The sequence below is a fragment of the Strix aluco genome, chromosome 8 (genome assembly GCF_031877795.1).
Source record: "Strix aluco isolate bStrAlu1 chromosome 8, bStrAlu1.hap1, whole genome shotgun sequence".
In the NCBI taxonomy this organism is placed as follows: Eukaryota; Metazoa; Chordata; class Aves; order Strigiformes; family Strigidae; genus Strix; species Strix aluco.
In genome coordinates this window covers 19,403,783-19,428,101 of record NC_133938.1, presented here as the reverse complement: position 1 = coordinate 19,428,101, position 24,319 = coordinate 19,403,783, and the positions used below count along the sequence as shown (strand labels likewise).

At 37.6% G+C, this 24,319-nt stretch overlaps 2 protein-coding genes across 2 annotated transcripts; both read right to left on the bottom strand.

Moving 5' to 3' along the window:
• Positions 1 to 305: 305 nt before the first annotated feature.
• Positions 306 to 12,357, bottom strand: DR1 (down-regulator of transcription 1). Its single transcript, XM_074832517.1, has 3 exons — positions 11,695 to 12,357; positions 6,568 to 6,731; positions 306 to 3,281 (listed from the first exon to the last, which is right to left on the bottom strand). The coding sequence occupies exons 1-3, from the start codon at positions 11,912 to 11,914 to the stop codon at positions 3,135 to 3,137; spliced, it is 531 nt and encodes a 176-aa protein (XP_074688618.1). The 5' UTR covers positions 11,915 to 12,357; the 3' UTR covers positions 306 to 3,134.
• A 1,569-nt stretch (positions 12,358 to 13,926) lies between these two features.
• On the bottom strand, positions 13,927 to 24,229 carry LOC141926547 (retinol dehydrogenase 8-like). Its single transcript, XM_074832513.1, has 6 exons — positions 21,511 to 24,229; positions 20,230 to 20,395; positions 18,782 to 18,957; positions 17,599 to 17,692; positions 15,688 to 15,871; positions 13,927 to 14,790 (listed from the first exon to the last, which is right to left on the bottom strand). Exons 1-6 carry the CDS (start codon positions 21,605 to 21,607, stop codon positions 14,557 to 14,559), a joined length of 951 nt encoding a protein of 316 aa, XP_074688614.1. The 5' UTR covers positions 21,608 to 24,229; the 3' UTR covers positions 13,927 to 14,556.
• Between the last annotated feature and the right edge of the window lie 90 nt (positions 24,230 to 24,319).

Sequence of the window (24,319 nt, the reverse complement as noted above, 5' to 3'; positions counted from 1 at the left end):
ATCATTAAATCACTTTATGTCCTGACTTGGCACTGTTTCAAAATGATGAAAAGATCAACACAGGCATTATTACACCAAGTCCTTCTTAATGGAGGTACTTTTACAAAATCTGAAGAGCACCATTAGTAATTGTGGCTTTCAGATACTTCTTCCATTCTTGCAGAAACTCCTTTCTAATGTTTCAATACCAGACTCAACTAGCCACATTTAAACAGTGAAATTCAAATATCATTTTAAGTATTTGATACTTAGAATCCTCAAGACACTTCCTTTAAAAGTACCTCAGTGTAGTAAATACAACTATATTCATTATCCACAATGTCATGCAGACATACACTTTATTAAAGTAACACAAAAGAGATTTTGCAAGAAAGTCACTTAGTGAAAGCACTCTGAAACAGACTGTCAGAATAATTATGGAAAACCCACAGATAATCTCATCAACTCAGTATTTAAGAAACAGACACATCCTTATACATGATTCTTCTGAGACAAAGTAACAATACAGTTCACTAACCAAACTTTACACTGTATGTATCTGGTGTACCAAAAAAATCAGCAGTACCACAAATTCAGAAATCCCTTGTCTTCACTGAACAGCTAGCACAACAAGAAAGTAATACAAAATGCTTACGTTTGTTGAAAGATCAGTGAAGATTCTCACCCTGCAACTGCCAGAGTACTTTTCATACTTGAGGTGGAATGGCTGAATAAGTAGTCTCTAAACAAAACTGTCTACATGAAATTAATTCAACAGGAGACTAACATACATTACTTCCCCAGCCTCTACCTGTGGTCTTTCACTTTGTTAAACTGAAACTATTTCAGTAGGTTATACCTGGTCTACAGGGGTTTTGTCCAACTTTTCAAGTTTAGAAGGTCAGGTTATAAAAATGCGTATACACAAAATGCAATTCCCAAGAGGAAAGAGTGCAGGTCAAGCCCAGAAACATTGTTTGCAAGCATTAACAACCCCAGTGAACAGCAATGCCATCCAACAGCACTCAGGTTGTAAAGACTTTGGTCACAAGAAGTGTTCAGTGGGTCAAAATAACAGCAGTTTAAGTAGTCTTAACTTTTTTCTTTATAAATGCAATGAAGAAGACAGACTACTCATTAAATATAAAAGCAATTTTATAAAAACACATCAGAATTTTATTGCTTGAAGAATACAGCATATGAAAAAGCACAAGAATGTCCAAAAGAAAGGTCACAAGGATCCAAACATATTACACCATACATACCAGATGCAGTAAAATGTTAACCTGAATTCTGCATCAGAAAAGAAAGGTGTGAAAATATACCTAATATTATTTAAAAGGAAAAGACTCATTTAAAATAGAAAGTGTGAAGGTGTTACAGTACAAATTAGAAAAGCCAACACTGCACATAAACATTGTATCACTAGACTAGATTTTCTACCTTTGGTACTTAAACCTTTACAGAAAACCACTTCCTCAGTCAAACCTTGCCTAACACATGGTATATAGTATCCATGAAAGGTTTTTCATTTTGCTTTTCTTTTTCAAACTTAAACATTCAAACAAATACTTTTCCAAGTTTTCACTGCATTAACGCATTTAAGGAAGTGTTCACATTTATTCAATACACAACTTAATGTATCTCAAATTTAAATCAAAAGTCACTATGTGACCGAGATCTGAATATATGCCAATTGTACCTTGTTCAGATCTTTATGCAAAAATGGGCACACAATTTTCCGTTTGCATCCTTATGTAAACAGACTGCTGCAGCCCTCCTCAAGAATTCAAACTAGAGCAACTTGCTGAGGATATAAATTAATAAAACAATCCACGTTGTTAGAGAGCTATGGGATCATCTACAGCAGCATGCAAGTGGCTTTTCTAGTCTGCTCAGATTAGTGTACCAGAAGATATGCCAGTATTACTTCAAGTAACACGTTAAAACTCAGCAATGGACACTACTGTGCTTTATTTCAACACAAAGAACAGCTGTTCATCCATTAATCAACAGAATTTTCAAATCAACTACCAAAAGGACTACTATGTCATTTCTGTTCCATGTATTGCTGATCACTCTTGGGGAATAGTTCATCAAAAACCTGGACTTTCCTACAAACCAATTTGAACGAAGAAAATGTTATCTTTCAACAAGGTATCTTAGTAATCCAGTGGCAATCTAGTCTGGAGAATGTTAGCACTATGCTGACAACAATGACTAATCAAGGTTAAATAAATTCCCTCTTTTATGGTAAGCATGCTCTTAGCTTCAGCTTTTGCCTTCTTAGGCTTGAATACTTAATCATTCCCAGTTACGTCAGTGGAACTAAAACAATTTTGTTTCATCAAGTTCCAGCTTTATATTTCAACAGTATGAATAGATCTGGACTACGAAATACCATCAACAACAGTTAACATTAAACTGGAGTGAAATAATAGAAGAGTTAGTTCTTCAAACAAGTCAGTCTTTGAAGTGAAATATTCAGTTAAGACTGTCAAAGGATGTCATAATAAAACCATGTGTTTATTTTTTTCACCCCTATACAAAAAAGTGACTGAATTTGTACAACTCCTATTAAACATACCTTTTCCTAACTTGGTGAAAATGTATCATTTTCAAATTTTAACAAGTGTGGTATTTGAGCATATATAATATTTATTGCCATATATATCCTCATTTTAAAAAGAACTAAGAATTCAGACTCTACGATGCTGAACTCTGCTTTTTTTCCCATTAACAGATTATGTCTACTGTACCACTCCCCCAAAAAACAATTAAAAATTCTAAGTAAGATTTTATAGTTTAGTTAAAAGGGAAGAAATGCAAATGTGGATTTAGAGCTTTTTGTATAAATCTCACTATATTTTATAAACTCGTTTATTGTAACACTGTTTATTGATCAAATGACGCACTGCTATCTAAAATTTCCATATACACCATTAAAAATCCAAAGTTGATATGATACTGAACCTTAAATCTTCAAGAGTTCAAAAAAAGACAGTTTATACATGTACAGCACACAACAGCAGACACCCCTAGAATACCAATTGCCAGTCCATGATGCATACAAACTTACAGGTAAGCATTCATTTCACCGTTTTCATTGTGCAGGAAAAATATTTCTTAGTAAAGACAAACTCAGCTGGTGAATTTCAGATATCATCTTCATCATCTTCATCCTGAGAGGATCCTGCCTGATTGGATGCACTGGCTGAGGCAGCAGCAAGCTGTGCTTGTTGAGCTGCTTGTTGCATCTGTAGCCATTCCTGCTGCGCCAGTTCTGCTTGCTGTTGTCTAGCCTAAAGACATGAATTTAATTGTTAAGGCCATACAAAGCTTGTGACAAATCTCTAGAGCACCTATCTTTAAAAGCAGTTTTATCTGCACCTGCAGATTCATTTTGTATCATTTTTATTAATTGTACATATAAAATCACATCTAGAAGTACCTTATTTATTTGTACCAAGATGTTTAGCTGTATTTTCCCCTGAAGAGGCCACCATTTGGAGGATTTACAGTTACAAAAACAAGAGGCAGGAGCTAGTGTACTTCAAGTTGCATTATAAGGATTGTGCTGAACCACTTCCAAACGGAAAAATTAAGTGAGGCAAAGCAATGGAAATTTTAGGCTTCCATTTCAGGGGATCTTAACATTTAATCACAGTTCAGAGATGAGAACAGCCCTACTTTGTTGATACTAAAACTTGCAATTATGAAATCATCCAATTGTACCACAAAGACACACATTATTACAAAAACATAAAAGAAAGCCATTATCTTACTTTGCTAAACAATCTTTGGAAAACGGAGGCATGCAAGGTCTTCTCAAATTTGGGTATGCAGATTGAGGATGGCTTTGCTACAGAAAGGTACATGAGAAGTACAAGATGTTCTAACAAAACATTTCAAACAGTTCAACTGGTGACCTCAATTTTCTATCCAGCGTTTTCACTTGTTTTTTCAGCAACTACTGTTGATTTCAACAGTATGCTAGTCCATCGTGTTAAAGTTAAAACTTCAATTTGTATTTTGAGTGAACATTAGGAAAAAGTTCTTAAAATTAAAAATTTGCAGTCTTCTTTACTCTTCTACTTTTACATCACTAAGACTGTAATGATTTCCCTTCTAATCCTATTGCACTGAATTTTCCTTTATTTTTCTAAAACATCAACAAATTTTTCAGTTTTGAAAACTTCAAGATGCAGCTTTGGAAAATGACCAAAACCAGTTTATCTACTTAGCTAAGTGAAAAAATGGGAGTCTTCCCTTCTTATAAGAAGTGTCACATTTCTTCAGTCTGTTCTAGCATTAAAAGAAAATACTGTTACAGAAGTAGGAATCTCTTCTCAATGAAGACTTTTCAGTATTTCAAGCTTCAAGTGTAGTGAAGTTACAAGGGTTGGAAGACAGTTTAAGACATTGTAAAGTTTTAAACAAAGGACAACAGCAGCATCTGTACACATAGGAGAGGCATAAATATTTATCACACACAAGATACCAATAGGGCTCCCTACTGTCCCTGCTACAATTAAGTTTACTGTCCACTCAATGAGGTAATACACATGCATGCACCAGGAACCAGAGGCTCAGCACTTCACCCTGGATGGATCATTTTGTCAGCACCTACTCTCGCTGTCGTATTTCTAATAACATACATTTCAAAAAAGGAAAAAAAAAAAAAACAGAAAAATTCCATTGAGCTGTATTGACTAAGAAGCTTTATAAGCATCTGGTAAACTTAACTCATTTATTGCACAGATGAACTTCACTGAGGAAGCCTCAAAAAAACCACAAATCTGTTAAGGCACTCACCTTGCACAGAAACTTACAGACATGCATGAACATCAGGATAAGCCATTCCCCTGACTTTAAATATTTACAATCATCCAAGCTACAGGTATCCAACATGCATAACATTAAGTGTTTTAAAAATAAAGCAAGTCAGCATTAGTGTCATGCTCTAGAATATTAACAAGATTAGCACAAATAAACAAACATGCATTTGTGCAACTATTTTTAAGAATAATTACAGTACCTTCAACAGCATATCACAACTAGCATTTCTGAAAAATGAGACTGCCATCTTTGATTCTAAGCAAAGATTTTTCATATTACCAGGGACTATTAAAAAAAAAATATTCATACAATCTTGTCAAACCTGCATGTATTGCCTTAATTTAGACATTAAGGCACAGTATTATAGAATTTGAGAAGAACATACCTCACAGGGTCATTCCTTAGCTAAAGCGTGGCTTACATAAGGTGGCTGTGGTTTCAGCATTATTATTTTTTTAAAATGTTATTCAGGAGCTAGTACTCCCTTAACATACCTTATTTTTACTGCTTTTTTGGTTTGTATATCATGCTAAGTCATTTGAACAAAACAGTAAGTAAAAACCAGGTATTAAACTGACTATTATTTGTAAGTCTTACCCTTAATTCCAGAAGCAGCCATATTGGTCTTTCTAATGTTTGTACAGTCAAACAAAAGTTAGGCACACATGAATTTATGATAACTAGTTCACTGCTTGCTGACAACAGCTGCATGGTATACTGAAATTTTAAATGCCTTAAAACTCATCATGCAATTAAGATTAAAATAATTGTCATGTTTTAATATGAAAAATAACAGTTCTTAATTTTTTTGGCAAGAAGCAGGTATAGCAAAGGGGAGAAAAGGTCGCAGTAATCTGACATGGTAACAAGTAACTGAATAAGCATTTTCACCAAAGGAAATTTAAGTAAGCAAATTGAGAAAGTAAGAGTCATGCCTTGGGTAAGAGAAAAGAGAAATCCAAGATAATTTTCACATCACTTAGTTTGTGAACATTTCCAAGTTTAAATGACTAAAAGCCAATTTTATTTATCTTTCTACACCATATTTCTCCCTACTATTCTCTTAGTTTGATAAGTCAACCATACTTAAAACTATCTGGGAAAGCTGGGAGGAGAGAAGGCTGGGATGAAGGAGAATGGGTGTGTTTGCATGCCCGCGCACTGTATTTGCAGGCAAATGCTCTTCCTATGCCTGAAGTGCCTCTTTAAAAATTCATGCATGAATTCACTCAATTAGAGTCTTGCCAAGAGTAAAGGAAGATGAGAAAGGACAAATTAGAAATTTTGAACGATTAAATGTTCCTTTCAAAGCCTAAGAAATAACATTTGTGCACTAATGGCCAGAAACAGAAAAGAAATTTTCACTTTTTAATGCATCAAAACTGGTAATTTCCTAGAACATCAGCTGTCATTCTTTTATTTCCTCAGCCAAGTAATTCTTAATGTATTCTCTACAGTAGAATGGAAATACCTAAGTAGCAGTAAAAAACCAGGCTTTTTAAACCTAGAGTATAAAATTTGTTTGTACATGAAGTCCTATACGCCAAGTCACAGAAGTAACAAGTAGCAGCATCTTATTTGTTGACTTCACTTTCCCCAATTCAAACAGGCCAACGTCAAGAGCATCTTAGATGCTACAGCAATTCACAAGGAAGGGGATACTTCCTGAGGTGTGCACATGCTTTTGTGGCACTAGATCTGCAGGGTTAATTATTCTAACCTCATCAGTACAAGTACTGCTGTACTTACTTTTGCAAATAATTCCTGTTGCTGCCTTAGAAGCTCTTCTTCCGGAATGCCGAGGTTCTCCAAGCGTGAACTGGCCTTTCTTCTCTTTAGTGCTACTGTTTTGCATTCTTGTAAGACTTCTTTCACTTCACTGATATAGGAGCCAAACCCCAAACTTTCTAGTGCTAGAGAGAAAGAAAAAACATTGTTTATATTTTACAAAGCTTTTGATAATAGATATCAATTTATTTAAAAGATTTTTAAAAAAAGTTAAAAGTTTGATCACTTTTCTATTATCTGGTGATGAAAACCTGTGTTCATAAGAAGATCTGAGAGCTATTTTCCCTGTCTCTTCTCCTATGCCATTTAAGAGTGAACGCTTTCAGGCTAGAAAAATTAAGGTTCGTCAGGTAGAACCAAAGAAGTCTGCACTTGCAGAGGATTCAGGATTTTCAGATACATTTTGCTAGAGATAGTGATTATTCTTCAAAAGACATCTTTCTCCCATCTTCTACATATCAGAATCAAGCAGAATTTATACAACTAGGAAGTCCTTCCTATCTGAATTGTTAACCTTTAATCTCTCAGGCATTCTAGCTTTCCAGTTTTATTGCAAATCTTCAGTAGAAGGTAAATTAGCAACCTATAACAGCAAAAGCAGTGCATGCAAAATGATCACAGATCATTAATTATTTCTGCCTTAATTAAGGCTACCTTACACCTATGAATTTTAGATTTTGTCTTTTAATATCTAAATTCATATTTCAAGTGCCAAGAAGCTAAAAATGCATAGTTCACATATAAAAAAATTATATAAAATTATGTATGAGCTCTTAATTATATTATGTCTCAACAGGAAACCCTTTTATTTATCTGAAGCAATCTGAAATGCAGCTATATCCTGCAACAACAGCTTTTTCAAGAATGCAAAAGTAACAGGAAGGATTATAAAAACCCAGATAGAACACGTGACAAAAGGCACACTCTGTTCCTGATTCACCATTTACTACAATATGCCTCCACACATACATACACCCCAAAGTGGAACCTATTACAGAATATGCTAGAAATATTACATAAATACCAATTATACTAGAAACAAGTCAATTTTAATAAATCACTTGGTTAATTTCCAGTATTTACACAAATCAGAGTTTTCTTTACAGAGTGATAGTCGTTTCAACCTTTATCTTACTTTATTTCAATCTTATGTCACAAGCTATTCAAGAAACAGCACCAAAATAAACTGCACAACAGCAATCAACAACTTGTTATAAACAAGCTCTCAGTTACACTAAACTCAGACTATATTCTAACACTAATTTTGTAAGCAACATTTTCCTACCCATAATTACAGCACCATGCCATTGTATCATAACCTAAAGAGTAACCTAAAGGTATTCTCTAAGTATTCGGCTTCCACCCTGTATTCAAGGAGACAGGGCTGGCAATCTGTTGCATCAGAATATGAACAACTGCCCAACCCGATGTCAACAGCAAGAGGTGTTTTTACAGAAATTTTAAGTGGCCCTTAAAAGAACATAAATTAATGGAAAAAAACTTACAGTTATGTATTGAATATAGCACACTAAAAAAAAGAAAACAAACAAAAGAAAAAGTGGTAAAACCAAGACAGATTTGTACAATTGTTCAACATAATAAAGCTATGAAGAATGATATATGCGCTATAGGTCTAGTGCATCAAATTCACGCTGGCTGTGAAACAACTTCAAAAATTTCCTATCTTCTTGAAATACATCAAGGTTTTACAGAACACATGCATGGAAGAAATTTAAGTCCCCTTATACCAGCATGGTGTTAAAATGTGGGACAAGTGATTACTACTTTAGCAGAGCTACTGTTCCACCAAAACACAGTCTTTCTATTTCTTCAGTCTGAAATTTACACATCCACCCAGACTGCTGAAAATTCAGTATCTTACTGAGGTTAGAATGATCACACCAAATTTAAACTGAATCCCAAAACGCAGTTTGGTTGGGTTTTTGTGGTGTGTGTGTGGGGGGGTTTTTGGGGGGTGGAACTTCTCATATTTACAAACACCAAATCATATTTATCATTTCCTCCCACTCTTAAGAACTGCATGAAGGTGCAGATCTCCGATTAATCAGTTAAGCAGTATTAGTTCCACATTTGTTTTTATACAATCAGGTCATTCATATCTGAGATTTTTAACTTTTTATGCTCCTTTCAAAGAAAAATAACTTCCAAAATAAAATCTCAAAACATTAACAGTTGTTTGAGTTTTCTTAACATTAAGTGTTAACATAAACACTGTCAGTATCCTAACAGCCTAAAAGAAACTACAGGATTTGCCATCAATCCACAGCCTACCTTACTGCACAGCAGCTCTGTGTAGACCAAACAACCAAATTCATAAAACCGGTGATTTAACATCTCACCATTTTCAGAATTCAATGGAAGTTTAATTTCACATAAAAAGCCTGCCTTGTCACGAGTCACATAACTATCAAATGAGCCTATTTTCTGTTCCAGGCTGGAAGGATATTAATTTGCTTATTAGAGTCTCAGACTCACAGCTGGGTTCCTGATGGTGGGATTCAACAATAAACATGGAGACTATTTCCACTTAGGACTATTACATAGCCTTGATGCCTTTGGGTACTCTCCAGGGAAGCTGTTTTATCGATAGTAGCGAGTGCTTGGCATAGCCTGAGTGCATCTACCAAATCAGATCTCTCATGGGATGCAAGAAGGCTCTGCCTTCCTTCCCCTAAGCTGCTGACAGCACTGTACCAGTCAAGTGTTTGTGCTACCACACAATGACACACAGCAGGGACTTTACCTATCTGAAGCATAACCCAGTAGCAGGGGGAGAGTTCTAGCTCAGCACGTGGCCACACAATCATTTTAACAGTGCAAAAGAAGGGGTGCCTTAAGCACCACTGCTGCCAAACACCTAAGTACAGTGACGACATACAATTTCACATTACCTCTAATACAGTCCAATGGCAGGGTGTCACCAGCTGCAGGGCGTCTCTTCCCCCTTCCTCCTTCCCAGTGAAATACCCTTTCTGCTCCTTGCTTCCAATCTAGTAACTTCTTGTTTACAGGAACAGTCCGATCAGCAAACACACCTGACAGAAAACTCTGCTCCCCGCTAGATTCTCAAAAAGCCACTGGGTCAGCTGTATCAGCAATTGCTAGGTCCAGCTCTAGGGAGGATACAAAACAATTCCTCTTGACAGCACCCTGTGTTTAGACTGGACCACATTTGATGCAATGGCCACCAGCCTCATTTTACGTCTAAATGAACTGGTTTAAGCATTCAAAAGGAACAAGGTATCTGGATGACCACAACAAACATATTTCAATTATTTAATTTGTTAGCATCGTTGTCATGGAGCTACATTAAGAGGCAGTCAAAATAGCAAGTACCTAGAATGTATGAAGATGGATGAAAATGCTGAAATACTATGCCTATATACACCAAAATTAGCGACCTAAACCCTCGTACCTCACAGAAGCACCATCTGCCAACTGACCAGCATCTGGAAGAAGCTAATAGCACATATACCTCCTTAAAGATAAAAACAGTGGAAAAATCCACGAACAACTTCTTCCATCTCCGGAGGATCATAAAAAATGGATACATCTCTGAAGTTTTCCTTAACAATATTTGACTAAAAAGTACAGATCTATTTGGAAAATAATTTTTCCTAACATTAAAATCTGGTAATATAAAGACATAGAACCCATCAAAATACTTGGTTTGGGACCACCTGCTGATGATACAGACACACACGTTTTAGCTTCAATTTGTTTTCCAAAAAAAACCCAGACTAACCCTCGGGCAGCAATTGGTAAAATCTTTTCTAAGGACCACCAATACCAGGCAACAAATACTTTCACACATTAATTCTTTATTGTCCTCAACCTTAAAGATCATGTCTATTCCTATGTTAAGAACTGAGCTCAAACGTTTTGGTGGTCACTTGAACAAACTATCCGTGTATCAAGAAGCATCATACCCAAAGTATGCTTCCACATGCAAGCACAAGTTTCATTCTTTACATCCTGAGCTTGTGATAGAGTTGCTTTGCTAACCTTCCAGGTTTACATGTATTTTATTGAATATTAAAGCTCATACACACTACATATTTTCTTTTGCTGCTCATAATCCAGTCAAGTACATGAGCAAGCTGATATAATCCAAAGGAATCAGATTTTTTTTTCTTTCAAACGAAGAATCATTACCAAAAAACCACATTTTTTTAACTAACTTGATACCATCACAGTCCTGAAAATAGCTCTACTACAAACGTTACTGTTAATATCTCTACCAGGCAGCAGAGTACAGTACATTTTCACTAATGCTGCTAGAAATTTGTTTGCATCAGACACTGGTATCAACAACCTTTGCTTTAGCAGCAAAATGAATGATTCATGACAAAAGATGCCTGTTGCAGACTTAAGGACAAGGCAAGGAAACTCACTATGGTAGAATTTAAAGAAAGGCGAATGAGACACAGAGAGAGAACTCTCCCTTTTATTCAAGCAAGAGGAAGGGGAAGTCAATAGCAGAAAGAGATGCAAGGACACAGGTCACGTTTAAATGCCTTCTACAACAGATAAAAATACTTAGTGTTAAACAATTAGACTCCAAAGATAGCCCTAGAGAAACGTTTTACTCTTTATAGGATCCATACAGATTAAAGCCTGGGCCCCACATACTCAATCATACATCTTCTGCCAGTCTCCAATTAGAAAGACATTTGATAAATTCAGGATCTTAAAACATGCCGTAAAAGGAATCTGCATAACCATTCGAAAAAGCAGACCTCGTTTCACAGGTGTACAACGACGACGAATGGATGTGGTGACTTCACTCAAAAGCATCACAGACTTCTCTGAACCACAAAATGAGAGCTGGTCCTGAGCACACTCAACAGTCGCTCTAAGCACACAAAGACAACCTTCCATTGCAATGCGACCGACAAGTCAGACAGCACATACTTCTCCTCCAGACCCTTAAAAGACCCCTGCCTGTTGTCTTTTATAAAGCTACAAGAACCCACAGAAGAGAAAGTCGCAACGGGACAGGAGCGGCTCAAAGCCTGCGTGACCCGTGGCGTTCCGGGCAGAAGCACACCGCCTCCGGAAGCTTACCTTGTATGACATGCTCCGGGGAGATGGTTTTCTTCTCCGATTTGTTGCAGATCTCGTTGGCCTCGGAGGAGATGAGGTGGATGAATTCAGTGCAGCAGTTCACCACCAGCTCCCGGGCATCATTTGCCACGCGGACGTTAGGGAGCGTTTCTTTGATCATCTTGTTGATGGCAGCCCTGGGGATGGTGAGGTCGTCGTCGTTGCCCGACGACGAGGCCATCCTGGCTGCCGCTCGCTCCCCGAGAGGCGCTCGGCTCCCGCGCTCACGGGCTCCCCCTCAGCTCCCGCGCGGGGCTCCAGCGCGCGGGGAGCCGGCGAGGGGCGGGCGGTGCCGCGGGAGGCGACGCTGCGGAGGGGCGGCGCCGCCGCCGGACGAGCGGGCCGGGCCGGGGGCCGCTGCCGAGCCGACGGTGCGCGGGGCCGAGAAGCGCCGCTCGGGCTCAGGGTTCCCTCGGCCGCGGCGCCTGCCACTGCCGCCTCCGCCACATCCTTCGGGCGCCGGCGCCGCCGCCTTATCAACAGCCTGAGGGAAGGCGAGACGCCAAACTGCTCGCGCGCGGCGCGGCACGGCGCGGCACGGCGCCCTCCTCCCCCGGCGGCGGCGTCCGGCCCGACGGTGAGGGCGGCCGCGAGGCGGAAACGGTCTGACTACGGGCTCGACCTGCGAGGGACGCCGCTTCCGCCGGAAGCCGGAACGCGCTTCCGCCGCCCGGCCCCGCCCGCCCGGAAGCGCTGGTGGCGCGCGGCCCGTGAGGCGGTGCCACGTGCGGGCGGCGGCAGCGGCGAGGGACCCGCGGCCCTCCCGCCGCCGGGCTGGGGCCTTGCGCGGGCGCTTCGGCCTGGCTGGGCCCGACGTCTCCTTCGAGAGCTGCTCTCTGGCCCCGCCCGCCCCTCCCCTCGGGTTCTGTAGTCGCGGGGGTTTCACACCCTCGGCAAGTGCCTTCCCGAAGCGGGGCAAGCGGCTGGCGCTCAGCTCTTCATTCGCGATTTATCCACAAGGCAGGGTCGTTGCTGGATTTACTCGGGATCCGTCTGTGAAGCTGCGTTTTCTACTTTTAATCCACTCCATAAACAGTAGCGTACAGGTTGTATGAAATAAAATTAACCATTTGCGGAAGGCCCATTGAAACCTGTGGTCCTGGTAGTTCTTTGCTGCGTTGTGCTGCAAAGGAAAAACAGACAGTAGAGCAGCCCTGCCCCAAGCTGGTGGCCAGAGAACCACACCTAAGCGATACAGAGGTGCCTCAGCTGCAGCCCTTGCTGCCAACAGGCCCTGTTCTTCTTTGGATGTCTCTGGCCAAGCCATAACCCTGTGCTGAACTCTAACCCTCAACAGACAGCAGTGGGGTCTCTCTGCGCCTGGGGGTGCAGAGGGGCCAGTGGCCATGCTCCCTCCAGCCCTAGCAGCACTCTACTGTCATTTAATTCCTGCCTTCCATCTGCAGCCTAGCCGCTATTCCCACCTCTGCTCCATCCACACACTGATGGTGGGGTGCAGGCACCACCCCAGTACCTTGGAGGAGGTGTGAGTTACGAGTAGAACAGAGGCCTCCAGCTGGGTGCAGGGGCTGCTGCAGGCGCTGTCCTACAGGCCTAGGGAGGTCCCTACACACCCCCACGCCTGGGGCCCCACCAAAAGGGTCACAACTGCAAAGCAAGCCAAGCGTTACCTGAAGTGCTTGTATCTGCAGGAGCTGCCTACGCAGGGGCTGCTGCTTGGCTCCTCTGAGCTAGCCTTGGGGGAGACGCAGGGCTGGGCCAGGCCCCTGCAAGTCCCAGCACGAAGTCAGAGTTCGAAGTACTGAGGGAAAGAGAAAGCCAGGTCCTGTATCCCCAGCGAGCTCCCGCCAGGCTCTCTTTGAGTGAAACCAGCACTGCTGCTGGAACACTGCAGCATGGAGGCCCAAGGGCCACGGGGCCTTTGCCTCAGGCTGGGTCAGCACCAAGGCACAGCTGGAGGTCAGAGAAGGCAGTGGCCATGCAGGAATAGCACTTACACCCAGACCCACAGCTTTAGCCCCAGCTAACTTGTGGGATGAGGGTGAGAGAAAGAGAGGGGAAAAGACCTTCTCCTCCTGCTAGATTTCTGGTTTAACACATACTTATTAGAGGAACTTGGAAAAGGAGAGCCTGGGGCTTAGCGTCAACCACTCAAGACCCTGAAGGCATTTAATGGATTTAAATTACTTCTCACAGATAATATTTTGTTATTTTTACAAGAAATAGTACCAAGACAGTAAGAAGATATTTTATTTTAAGATGCTTTTAAAAAATAGTTTGTCCACTATGTGTAATATGCCAGTAACCATTGCATATAAAGGAACCATTCAGAATATTGTAACATATATATGAGAATTATCAATATTCTAGTTGTAACATTTTAAGATTGACGAGACTTTCTCTTATGTTACTGGTAAAGAGACCTGATTTCTGAAAATAAGAATGCTGTTGTGATTGAGGGATTACTAGACTAATTCTATTCTAATAAGAGAAAATATTTATTATATTAGGAATCCAAATAATTACATATAGCACACATCTCAGTATATTCTAATAAGTGAAGGGGATCGGGTTAATATCAAATATGCAAGTATCAGTCAATGTTCATGTTCCCATGAAAACACATCTCTGTAAAAAGCAAACACTAAACAGAATAAATCCATAGTTAGAGGATTTTAATTTCAAGGTTTTGCGAACTGTAAAGTTCAAGATAAACACGTTGAGCTGAATATCTTAGCTAAGCTCAAATAAACATCTTGAATGCCTTTTCACAACTACAGAGCAAAGGCATTTGGATAACAACATACTGCATTATCAGTAGCTACAAGTAGTAATTCCAATTTGCACTATATAATCTCATACTTATTGTGAGGGTTTTCCCAGGTCAAAGCTCTTTCTACTTCTCCACCTCAGCAATTTGATAAAGTTAAGACTTGCACTGAAGATTTTGTCATGATGAAAAACCATTTTGTAGAATATATCAATGGGTAGATCTCCATTTGGATCTGCATACTTCAGAGTTGTCATCGGCGTATACAAGGTGTTGGTCTGATGGCGAAAAGGGGGATTTTCTGCAAGAATTACCTTTATTGTATGCTGTCAAGAATGAGAAATAGAATTGTTAAAGAACCTGTACCAAAATAATAAAAGTAAAAACATAGTTTTCAGTTAAGCAGAGGAAAAGTGGAAGAATAAAGTGCTAGAATTATGTAAAACCCTGTATGTAGTTCTATTAAAATTTAATTAGAAATTTTTCTTAAAATATTTTTAAGGCCATAAGAAGTACTTACTTATTTCTTAGTCCTGGTTTTGTTTATCTTTACCACAGTGATAGCACCTTACACCTAAGTATCCTGAGTAGTCCTCCAAAATTATGCCTATAGGCCCACAATAGGTAGATCCTTTCTTCTTCAGTTCACCAGGAAAGGATTGGAACAGTGCTCTTTGCAGCAAGATCTGGGAACCTTCAGTTGACACTCAAACTACTCCTTAGCAGCAAACATCTGAAATCATTGTCCCCTTCCACAGCTTGCCTAAACTTGTCTTCCTGCAGGAAGCCCCAAGCACCAGAAACTACATCCACGTATCTTCTACTGTGCCTTGGTGGTCTGGGGTAGCTGAGTGAACTTCACATTAGTGGAGGGATTACTAGTGAGATGGAGAGGAGAGCGGCTTTAACCAAAGGTGGGAACCCTGTGCAGACTGTCCAGACTTCACCAGTATTAAGTGTTAAATCCATCTAATACTTCAGTGGTATTTAAGTTACAATTCATAGTTGTCTTCAATACTTCAAAATGAACATTCTTTTAATATTCTAAAGGGTTTTGTTTAAAACTGTCAAGATTCTCTTGAGTTTTTAAAAATCATTTTAAATTGTGTAAATTACATTTAATTAAATCTAATGCTTATACCAAAAACCAACCAGTGCATTCATAAATTACAAAGAAAAAAAAAACTGAGAAGAAAGAAAAAAACGAGTTGTTGATGAGTTACCTCTGCAACATCTTCAGCACTTTGTCCCAGGCTCTGGAAAATTTGTTTGTAATTTTTAAGGTAAATATTAGTAAACATCTCAGCTGTTTCTTTATCTGCAGCTGAAAGATCCATTTTCATTCCGTCTTCAAACACTTTTCTTTCAAACTCTGTAATCACTGGGCCTGGTTCAATCAAACTTAACCTGTTCAAAAAGCAAAGATAAACTGGTTATTGACTATCCTCCGTGGGAAATACACCTCTCCGTCCTTCTCTAAAAAGAATATTGAAGAGTTGCACTGTGAGTACATGTTAGCGAGCAATATTAAACAGTACATTCTGTAAAGGCAATCCATGCCATGTCATTGCTCTCATGCTCCTACCCATCCACATGTAGTAGTAGAAATCTGTGTAGCTTGAATTTTAGGGAAGTACTGTAACTTAATTCATGGCAGAAGTGAGTGCCATTATTACCTGCTGTCTCACAGCTGTGGATTCTAAGGATGATTTATCCGCAAGAACTTATCAAATATTAAGAAAAATAATTAAAGTATGATAACAAAATTCATTACTTTCTGCATAAAATCCTACAGAGATTTCTTTGTTATAGCTTTCCCATGATAATACTAGAAGTAGCTGACAGAGATGGGGCAATTACACAAACATGGATTTTCTTTGTGAAGCTGTCAGTATTACATAATTCAAGATCCCTTCAGATTATTATAATAAAATACAATATAGAGAATTTTGCTGTGGGTGGACAGATTCTGGCTGCTGCCATATCTAGAAGATTTTATTTTACTCAGTAGCGTTATAGCAAATCATTGAAATACAATTACTAGTCAGTTCTTTGCTCGTTCTTTTCTCAGGCAGTAATTGCTCCCAGCCACTATTTATGAAAACATTCTTGGGGATAGGACCTTTTCCTAGATTTGAGTTCTGATCAGGGTCTTCTTTAGAACTAAATCAAGCTATTGACCTTGACAGCAGAATTCCAGCTGCTGCTGGAATTAAAGCCTTTTCTCTTGCGTCACTCTTCACACCGGACCTTGAACTTTTCCCATTCTACTTTCTTTTTTTAACCTCCTTTTTGCTATATCTTACACTCCTGAAATCTTACAAGTTCTGGTACATCCTGTATATTATTACAATATATTTATTTTAAATCCCTCCAAACTTTTCAGAGCAATATGCAAAAAAATCAGTTTCGATGCTGCTTTGTCTCTGAAAACCCATGACAATAGCTGTCTCTTCTCCCACAGCACAAGGGCTAAATGCTTAGGCACACACAGATGCAGTGGATATTTAACAGTTGTTAGACTTCACACAAAGAATAGTAGCAGAATTACATGAATGTGAATATACATGTGACAAATCAAACCCCAAAGTCCCACAGACAACGAACAGGACCATTCTCTTAAATACTGTCTAAAACATTAAGAAATAGTACACCACATTCTTGTCACTTTCCTCCCACCTCCTGTTATTATAGGAATCTTGCCCTGTGTTCCATTCTGATGGATTCCCATTTGCTCACTCTTTATGATGAGCCCTTGAACTTTATCTATGAATTCCCCAAGAAGTTTGTTATCCCTTCTAAAGGAAAATATTACAGGTTGATATTATCATTTTATTCCTATGATATTGTATGAAAGAATCTATTTTCAGAAGTGTTACATAAACTGTATTTTATCCAAAGCTAAACAGCCTTCAACTGTTCAAGAGAACATGCTTATTTTAGCATCTAGATCATCTTACTTGCTTCTGTAGTGTGAAGAATGTGGACATTTCTATGCCTTTTATGATATACAATTTCCATGGGTTCCTCGATCTGTTTCTCCTAGATAGCAGCAAGCTTTAAATTTGTTTCCTAGCTCTGGATATATTTAAAACTATCTAAAATACAATTTACATCAGTGGATCAATACTTACTGCAGTTTGAACTTCAGTGCTTGTATAGCTAAACTTTCGCAGAATCCTTCCACAGCAAACTTAGATGCAGCATAAACATCATTAAATAAGATACCTGATGGTACAAACAAAACGTCCTGAGAATGCGATTGTATTCAACATACTAATAGTTTAGTTTTAAAAACTACTGTATTTTCCCAAAATGTCTAGTGTCTTGCTGGGAAAACATTAGAAAATTCTTTGTGTCTACTGAATCTAAATACTGATTTTTTGCTTATGTTCTCAAAACTGCTCATTCTAGGAAAGGATGCTTGACTAATGCTTTTCCTCTTCCTAGCTGATGCTGTGATTTCTTTGGACGATACTAAATATTTTGTAATCTAAGATATGAAAGTGTCTGCACATACAATACCAAGACTTTATTAGGCTATAGATGAACACAGAAGCTAAGTGCAATGCAGGAGATACAATTATACAAGAGATCCAGCTTGCATCTGAGTGATTTAGAAAAAGCCCTAAATCAATCCATTTAGGTGGATGGTAAGTATTGTATTAAACAATAACAACTCTTGCAGTTTGAATTAGGACCCTTGCTCACCAGAATAATCCAGGTAAGATCAATGCCACTGTTGTCATAATTGAAACAAATACAGGTAGACCAGATGGAACACAAGAGCAGGAGCATCATTATCTATTGCTAAAATTAGGTACTGTGGAGCTTTATGAGAGGAGAAACTTTACAAAAAGGTGGTACAATGGTCTAGGACACGATTGGATTTTATTCCATTATTATTGTGCAGAGTATAATAAGCATGTTTGTCTGTCCCCATAATCTTTTCCAATAGGAAAAAGAAAAGTAATGCTAAGCCCCATTTTCCGGATAATAAAAATAATTTTTTAAAAAATAAATTAAAATAATTGAGTTAAAACTCTAAAAAAAAAATCACTCTGCAGGTTTTGTGGTTAAAATGTCTTGAGAGTAACTGGTAGTAACTACCTAGATGCATAAAAACCATCAGGTCTAAGTGCTGTGCTTTTTGTAGTTGGAACTTCAGCATTACAAAGCACAAGCCCAATAGTTAGATAATGCTAGCTCCTACTTTTTTTTTTTCCACCAGATAAAAAGAGATAAGCTTTAGATTTTGAATACTGAACTCTTAGTTCAAAAAAAAAAAAATCCAAACAAAAAACCAAACAACTTTGCCTTGTATTCCCATAACGCTGCTTATTATAACTATATGCCCGCTCTTTCTCTTCTTCATGTCAGGCAAAATCTCCTTCAGGAGTCGAACCAGTCCAAAGAAGTTGGTATCCATCACAGTTTTCATTTCATCTATGGTTTGACATTCAATAGGTCCAATGAGTCCCATTCCAGCATTGCTAACTGCACAAAATGGAAGAAAAGAGTGAGCAACAACCTCCACAAACATTAACTTGTAATCTTTACTGGAAAGCACTTGAAAGTAAAATGAGGATTAAGGATTAAATGATCTTTAAATAATCCTTAAAGGAAGGATTAAAAGACATGACTCTGTCACTAAAGCTTTGCAAATACAATTGACGTTTCCGTATTTTTTTTTTATTTTTAATTATGCTTTTAATCCAATTAAAATTATCTGATATTTTGCATTTTAACCAATTTATTTCCAATTAGTCCTTTTTCTTTAAATTATAAAATGATTACAGGAAAATGAGCCAAGAATTATCTATATTTGTTTATAATTCAGTATTAAGAATTAGAAGCTACAGTCAATACCTATAGGAATGAAGAGAAGTTTTCGATTTATTCAAAAAGTGACAGACCGGACCATATTTTGGTCTGCTTTTTGTTTTGTTAACATTCAAATCTTAAAAAAAAAACAAAACAAAACCAAACACAAAACAAAGACCAAACCCACACACTTTCATTGATTTTTATTTGCCTACTGAATATTTATAAGCGGCGAATGACTGATAGAACTGGCATTCTGCACTACAACTAGTATTTCCAGAGTATTATAGTTTGCAGAAGCACCTTGTTAAGCAGTGCTTTAACAATTAATCAAAATAAAGGCAGGTCCATAATTTTCTATTAGAGAAGATTTAATAGTTAATGGTGTAAGCAATTTCTATCTTACTAAGATATTAGCATTTATTTTTAGCAAAACAGTATGAAAACACTTCTTGTTGAATGATCCGTAAAGTACAATTCTCAATACAAAATGAAAGTATCCTTACTTTATTTGCATTTGTTCTTTTACTTGCTAATTCCCAAATGCTGTTGCTTTCTTAGTACAGAGAGCTGTTGCCTTCATTGTAAACAGGACTATGCTCCATTAATAGAGCAGAAAGTCTTGGATGTGAAGATGCCAATTTAGGCAAAAGTTCTCTTCTCACATTTACTAAAAATGGTACCATCTTATCCAAAACACTTCTCTGTGATCAAGTTTCTCCTTTGTAAATAGGGAAAACAAGCTTCCCTATTTCATAGAAACACAATGAGATCTAATCCACTCATATCTGCATGAAGCCTTAAGAATCTTTAACAGAATATAGTATGTAATTATTATTACTTTGATCATTTAAAAAAATACACTAATGAAACTTCTCCAGGGTACTTGAGATTATGTTAAATAGAAAACTGGTATCTGTTCATAGCATACACATCTGTACTTGCCTAGTACATCAATCCTTCTGTCAGGGATACTATTCACACAAGTTTTAATAGACTGTTCATCACAGACATCCAGTTGCTTAATTTCGAGGGTTTTGCCCAGCCTGCGACCTACAGCTTCCTCGAGTGGTTCTTTCTTGGCCAGATTCCGCATTGTGGCATACACTGCAACACACCAGAAGCAACAGTTATCAGAAATAAAACTTATTCTGTGGCAGTCTTACTGAGAAGTATTAAAGAACATCGCTTTTACATCCATATCTTAAATATCAGTGATAGAACCCAGATAAAAACTTGAAGTAGAAAGAATCTATTTTCAATACATATTGTCATTGATTTCCCAGAGTCCGGTTCTGAAATCTTGAAGATATTGAAAAGGAGAATTAAACTGCTATGCACGATGAAAAACATGCAGTGTATGAAGATAATATTATCACCAAAACTTTAATTTTTACGTACCTAAAACCTGATTTTTAATTCCAGATATCTTTTTTTTTTTTTTAAAAAAATCACCGTCAACATGTTTAGCAGAAGAACCATATTTTGATTTAAAAGTGGAAGACAGATGCTTCCTTAGGTTGCAAAAATATCTGTTTGTGCAAGCTACTTCTCAAATAAAAATTAGTTTTATCATTATTGTGGCCTAATTACCCAGAAAACTATGATTCTGCATCCAGTCAGTTAGCAATAAAATACTGTGAGAGAATGTGTGAGAAACTGAATTACCACAGATTGCTGTATTTACCTTGTCATCCATTTTCAATCATAGCAAATATCTTATTTTGCAGCAGAAAGACAAATCCCAGCCCCTTTGTTAATGCTCTTATGCCTACACAGGGTTGGAATAATGAAACATACTTTAACAAAAAAATTGCAAATTTAAAAACTGTTTTCCTAAATTAATTTCTTTGGTTCTCAAATGGGCACGTACATCTCATTCAACAAAGATTTCAGTAGCCAGAAGCAAAGCTAACTACAACTGTGAACGTATATCCAAGGTAGCATACTACAGACATTTTCAGATATTTGTTTTTATACAAATGTCTCTTTTTTTAAAAACTATTCAGTTCAAATAGCTGTTCAGCTTCAATACAGGTACAGAAATATCACCTTACAGAAAGCAGTATATTTTCACTATATTGTATTTTCTTGACAGTAGGAAGGGGGAAACTAACAAGAAACAAGTCACCAAACTGAATGCCTGTTAAAGCACAGAGAAAAAAGTAGTACTGCCTTCAAGAATATCTTTTTATGAAGACAAAAAACAGAGACATTGTTACCTTTAAATCTTCTCTCTTCATCTTTTGCCATTTTCACAGCTAATGCCAGTCCAATTCCTGAGGAGCAACCTGTAATGAGGACATTTCTTCTTGACATTCTTTTCACCGGGCGGTTCAAGCAAGAGTTCTTGTTCAGAGAAGCAACAACCTAACTGTAGCTATAGTATAATGTCACTGGCCTTTAATGCTATCTCCAGCTTTCCTGAGTCAACAAATCTGAAAATGCACACCTGGACCCTGCATGATTAAGGGATAATCTCCAACTAGACAAAAACAGAAGCACATGCTCCTGCATGAGTTTATAATCTGCATTATCAACATGGACTATATTTAATACAAAATTTGATTAATCTTTCAAATGAGATATTTGTAAAATACATGGATTTTTTTAATAGTGGAATAATCAGTTTGCATACTACTGGCAGGAAAAGCCTTCCCACAATTACAATCAGTCTGTAGTATCAAGTCACTCCACTCACACCTATGGAAAGTAAACTGCACCCAAAAGGGGATCCCCTCTGCTAAATTGTTCAGACTTCCGACACTTACAGCACCCTCTCCTCATTCTTTTGCAATAAAATGACAAACGGATTTCTTCCCTGATGCCTTATTATAAGAGTTCTAATAAGCGTTACAGAAAAAGTAAACTGAAAAATGGGATGTGGATTTGGAAAGAGACAAATTGTTTAGACAGACTGCTCACATTTCTTTTTGGCACTGTTCCCAAACAAGAATAGAGAAAGAAAGCAAGTATGCTGGCAGTGGAGAACAGCCAGGAAGGCATTGAACAGATCAGCTTCACTACCTCCTTGCTAAGTCTGAAATCTCTTTGAACACTTTCTATTCCCCAATTGACAATTAAAAAAAAAAAAAAAAAAAAAATCAGAACTAGCATGATATGTGACTCAGTTCTAGTTTCGGGGAAAATATTCCACCAACTCTGCATATAAACTCTGAATTAAACAGAGGGACATTTGGACTAGCAATTTGGTGCAATTCACATTTAACATACAGTAACTGTAGGCATACTACATTCAGAAAGAAAAATCAGTCTCTTGTGAAATTTATAACCCATCCTGAGTGACAGAAAAAGAATCACCTTAATAAGCAATTAGCCTTTTGAACAGCATTCAGCTAATTACAATGCCATTATACACAGAAAAATGTTTTCCAAGATTCAGTAAGCCTATGTTAATGCAATGCAGTTCAGAGGAATGAACTTAGTGTTCCAGGATTTGCATAGATGTAAATTGGTTGGTAACTCTAGAAATGTAGGACTCTACAGAAACATTTAACTGAAATTATGTCCCTCCTTTCCAAAACAAATAAATTCACTTGAACAGTACAGCAAGAGAAATCATTAACTTCTCAGACAAGCAACAAAATAGCAAGACAGCATCTAAAGTTAGAGAAAATGTAATTATGTTTCTACTTATTTATCATGTTTGACCCACAGCTTTACCAGAGAAGTGAGTATCCAGATACACAATTTTAGTGCAAATGCTATTTAGCTGATTCAGGTATTAGGCAAATTGCTTTTGCTGCTCATGCACATTTATATTTAGTGCATGTAGGAGGAGCAAGCGAGGCTTTATGCAACACTATGTTAGTGGAATTCCACTAGTGTTGTGATGCAACTGTAATTACAGAATGGTTATATTTTCCACTTGAAATCCTGGTTTGAAGGACTCACATGTTCCTTTGCTTTAAAAAAATCTGTCTGAAATTTTATGCATAGATTTCTAGCCTGAAGGTAAACTGATCTGCCTCAAGAGAGGAAAAAAATTAAAGGAGTTTAGTATTTTTCAATTATTACACTGGTCAACCTAATTCTAATGTTTTTCATTTACTATTATGTAGAAAACAAATAGCTTGATTTAAAACACACAATATATTTCCATAAGTAAACAGTATTTTTTTGATACATCATAATTTTGATAATAGCAAAATCAATAATCTGAAACTGCAGAAATACTTTAGATGAGTGTATCCTGATCTTCTCAATGGTAGCAAAATGTGTGCCTGGTTTTGTATAACCACTTAAAGTAGAACAGTTGCATTCGTGGAACATGTTTGCATAAACAGTGAAACACCTACCCAAGGAGTTTATCACACTTCCACCTGCAGAGTTGCTGAAATACAACAGGTGTGCTGGCCAAGACACACTTTTAATATACAAACCACTTCAGCCTAATCTTTAAACTGCGATACATTCAACTCTGTTCCTCTGCTTTATGTCAAATAATTTTACTAACTTGATTTTCTGAAGTATGAATGACATCTTAATGCACATAAATAATTTTTGCATTAATCAGACTCAGATTTAGACCTCATAACCATATTCACAGTTTCTGACACTTATGTAAATATGAAAGTGTTAGCAACTGGGGCCACTAGCCATTTGTACTAACTAAATTGTTTAGTACTTTTGGAAAATGGGAAATATGTTTTAGAATGCATAGTTATGATGCCATTTTAATTCAATGGTAATTTTTGTATGGATTTGTTTGGAGCAAAAAAAGTTCAAGCTTGATGGTCCTGTCCCACACCCCTCTACATCTCAAAGATACCGCTTGGAGTAAAGCAAGCAGGTTTTCCCAATGTCTATAATCAAATCAGTGTCCTAAAACATCTTACAAACAGGTCTATTTCAGTAAGATATTGTGTATGCAACATTGTATGTGTACAAAAAAAAAAAAGAGAAAACACTCCCAAACAAACATTGTTAAGAAGTTAGATGTGAAACACAAGTATACTTGTACTTGTAAAATCCTTGAGGAAAAAAAAATTAAATCATCACAGCTGAATT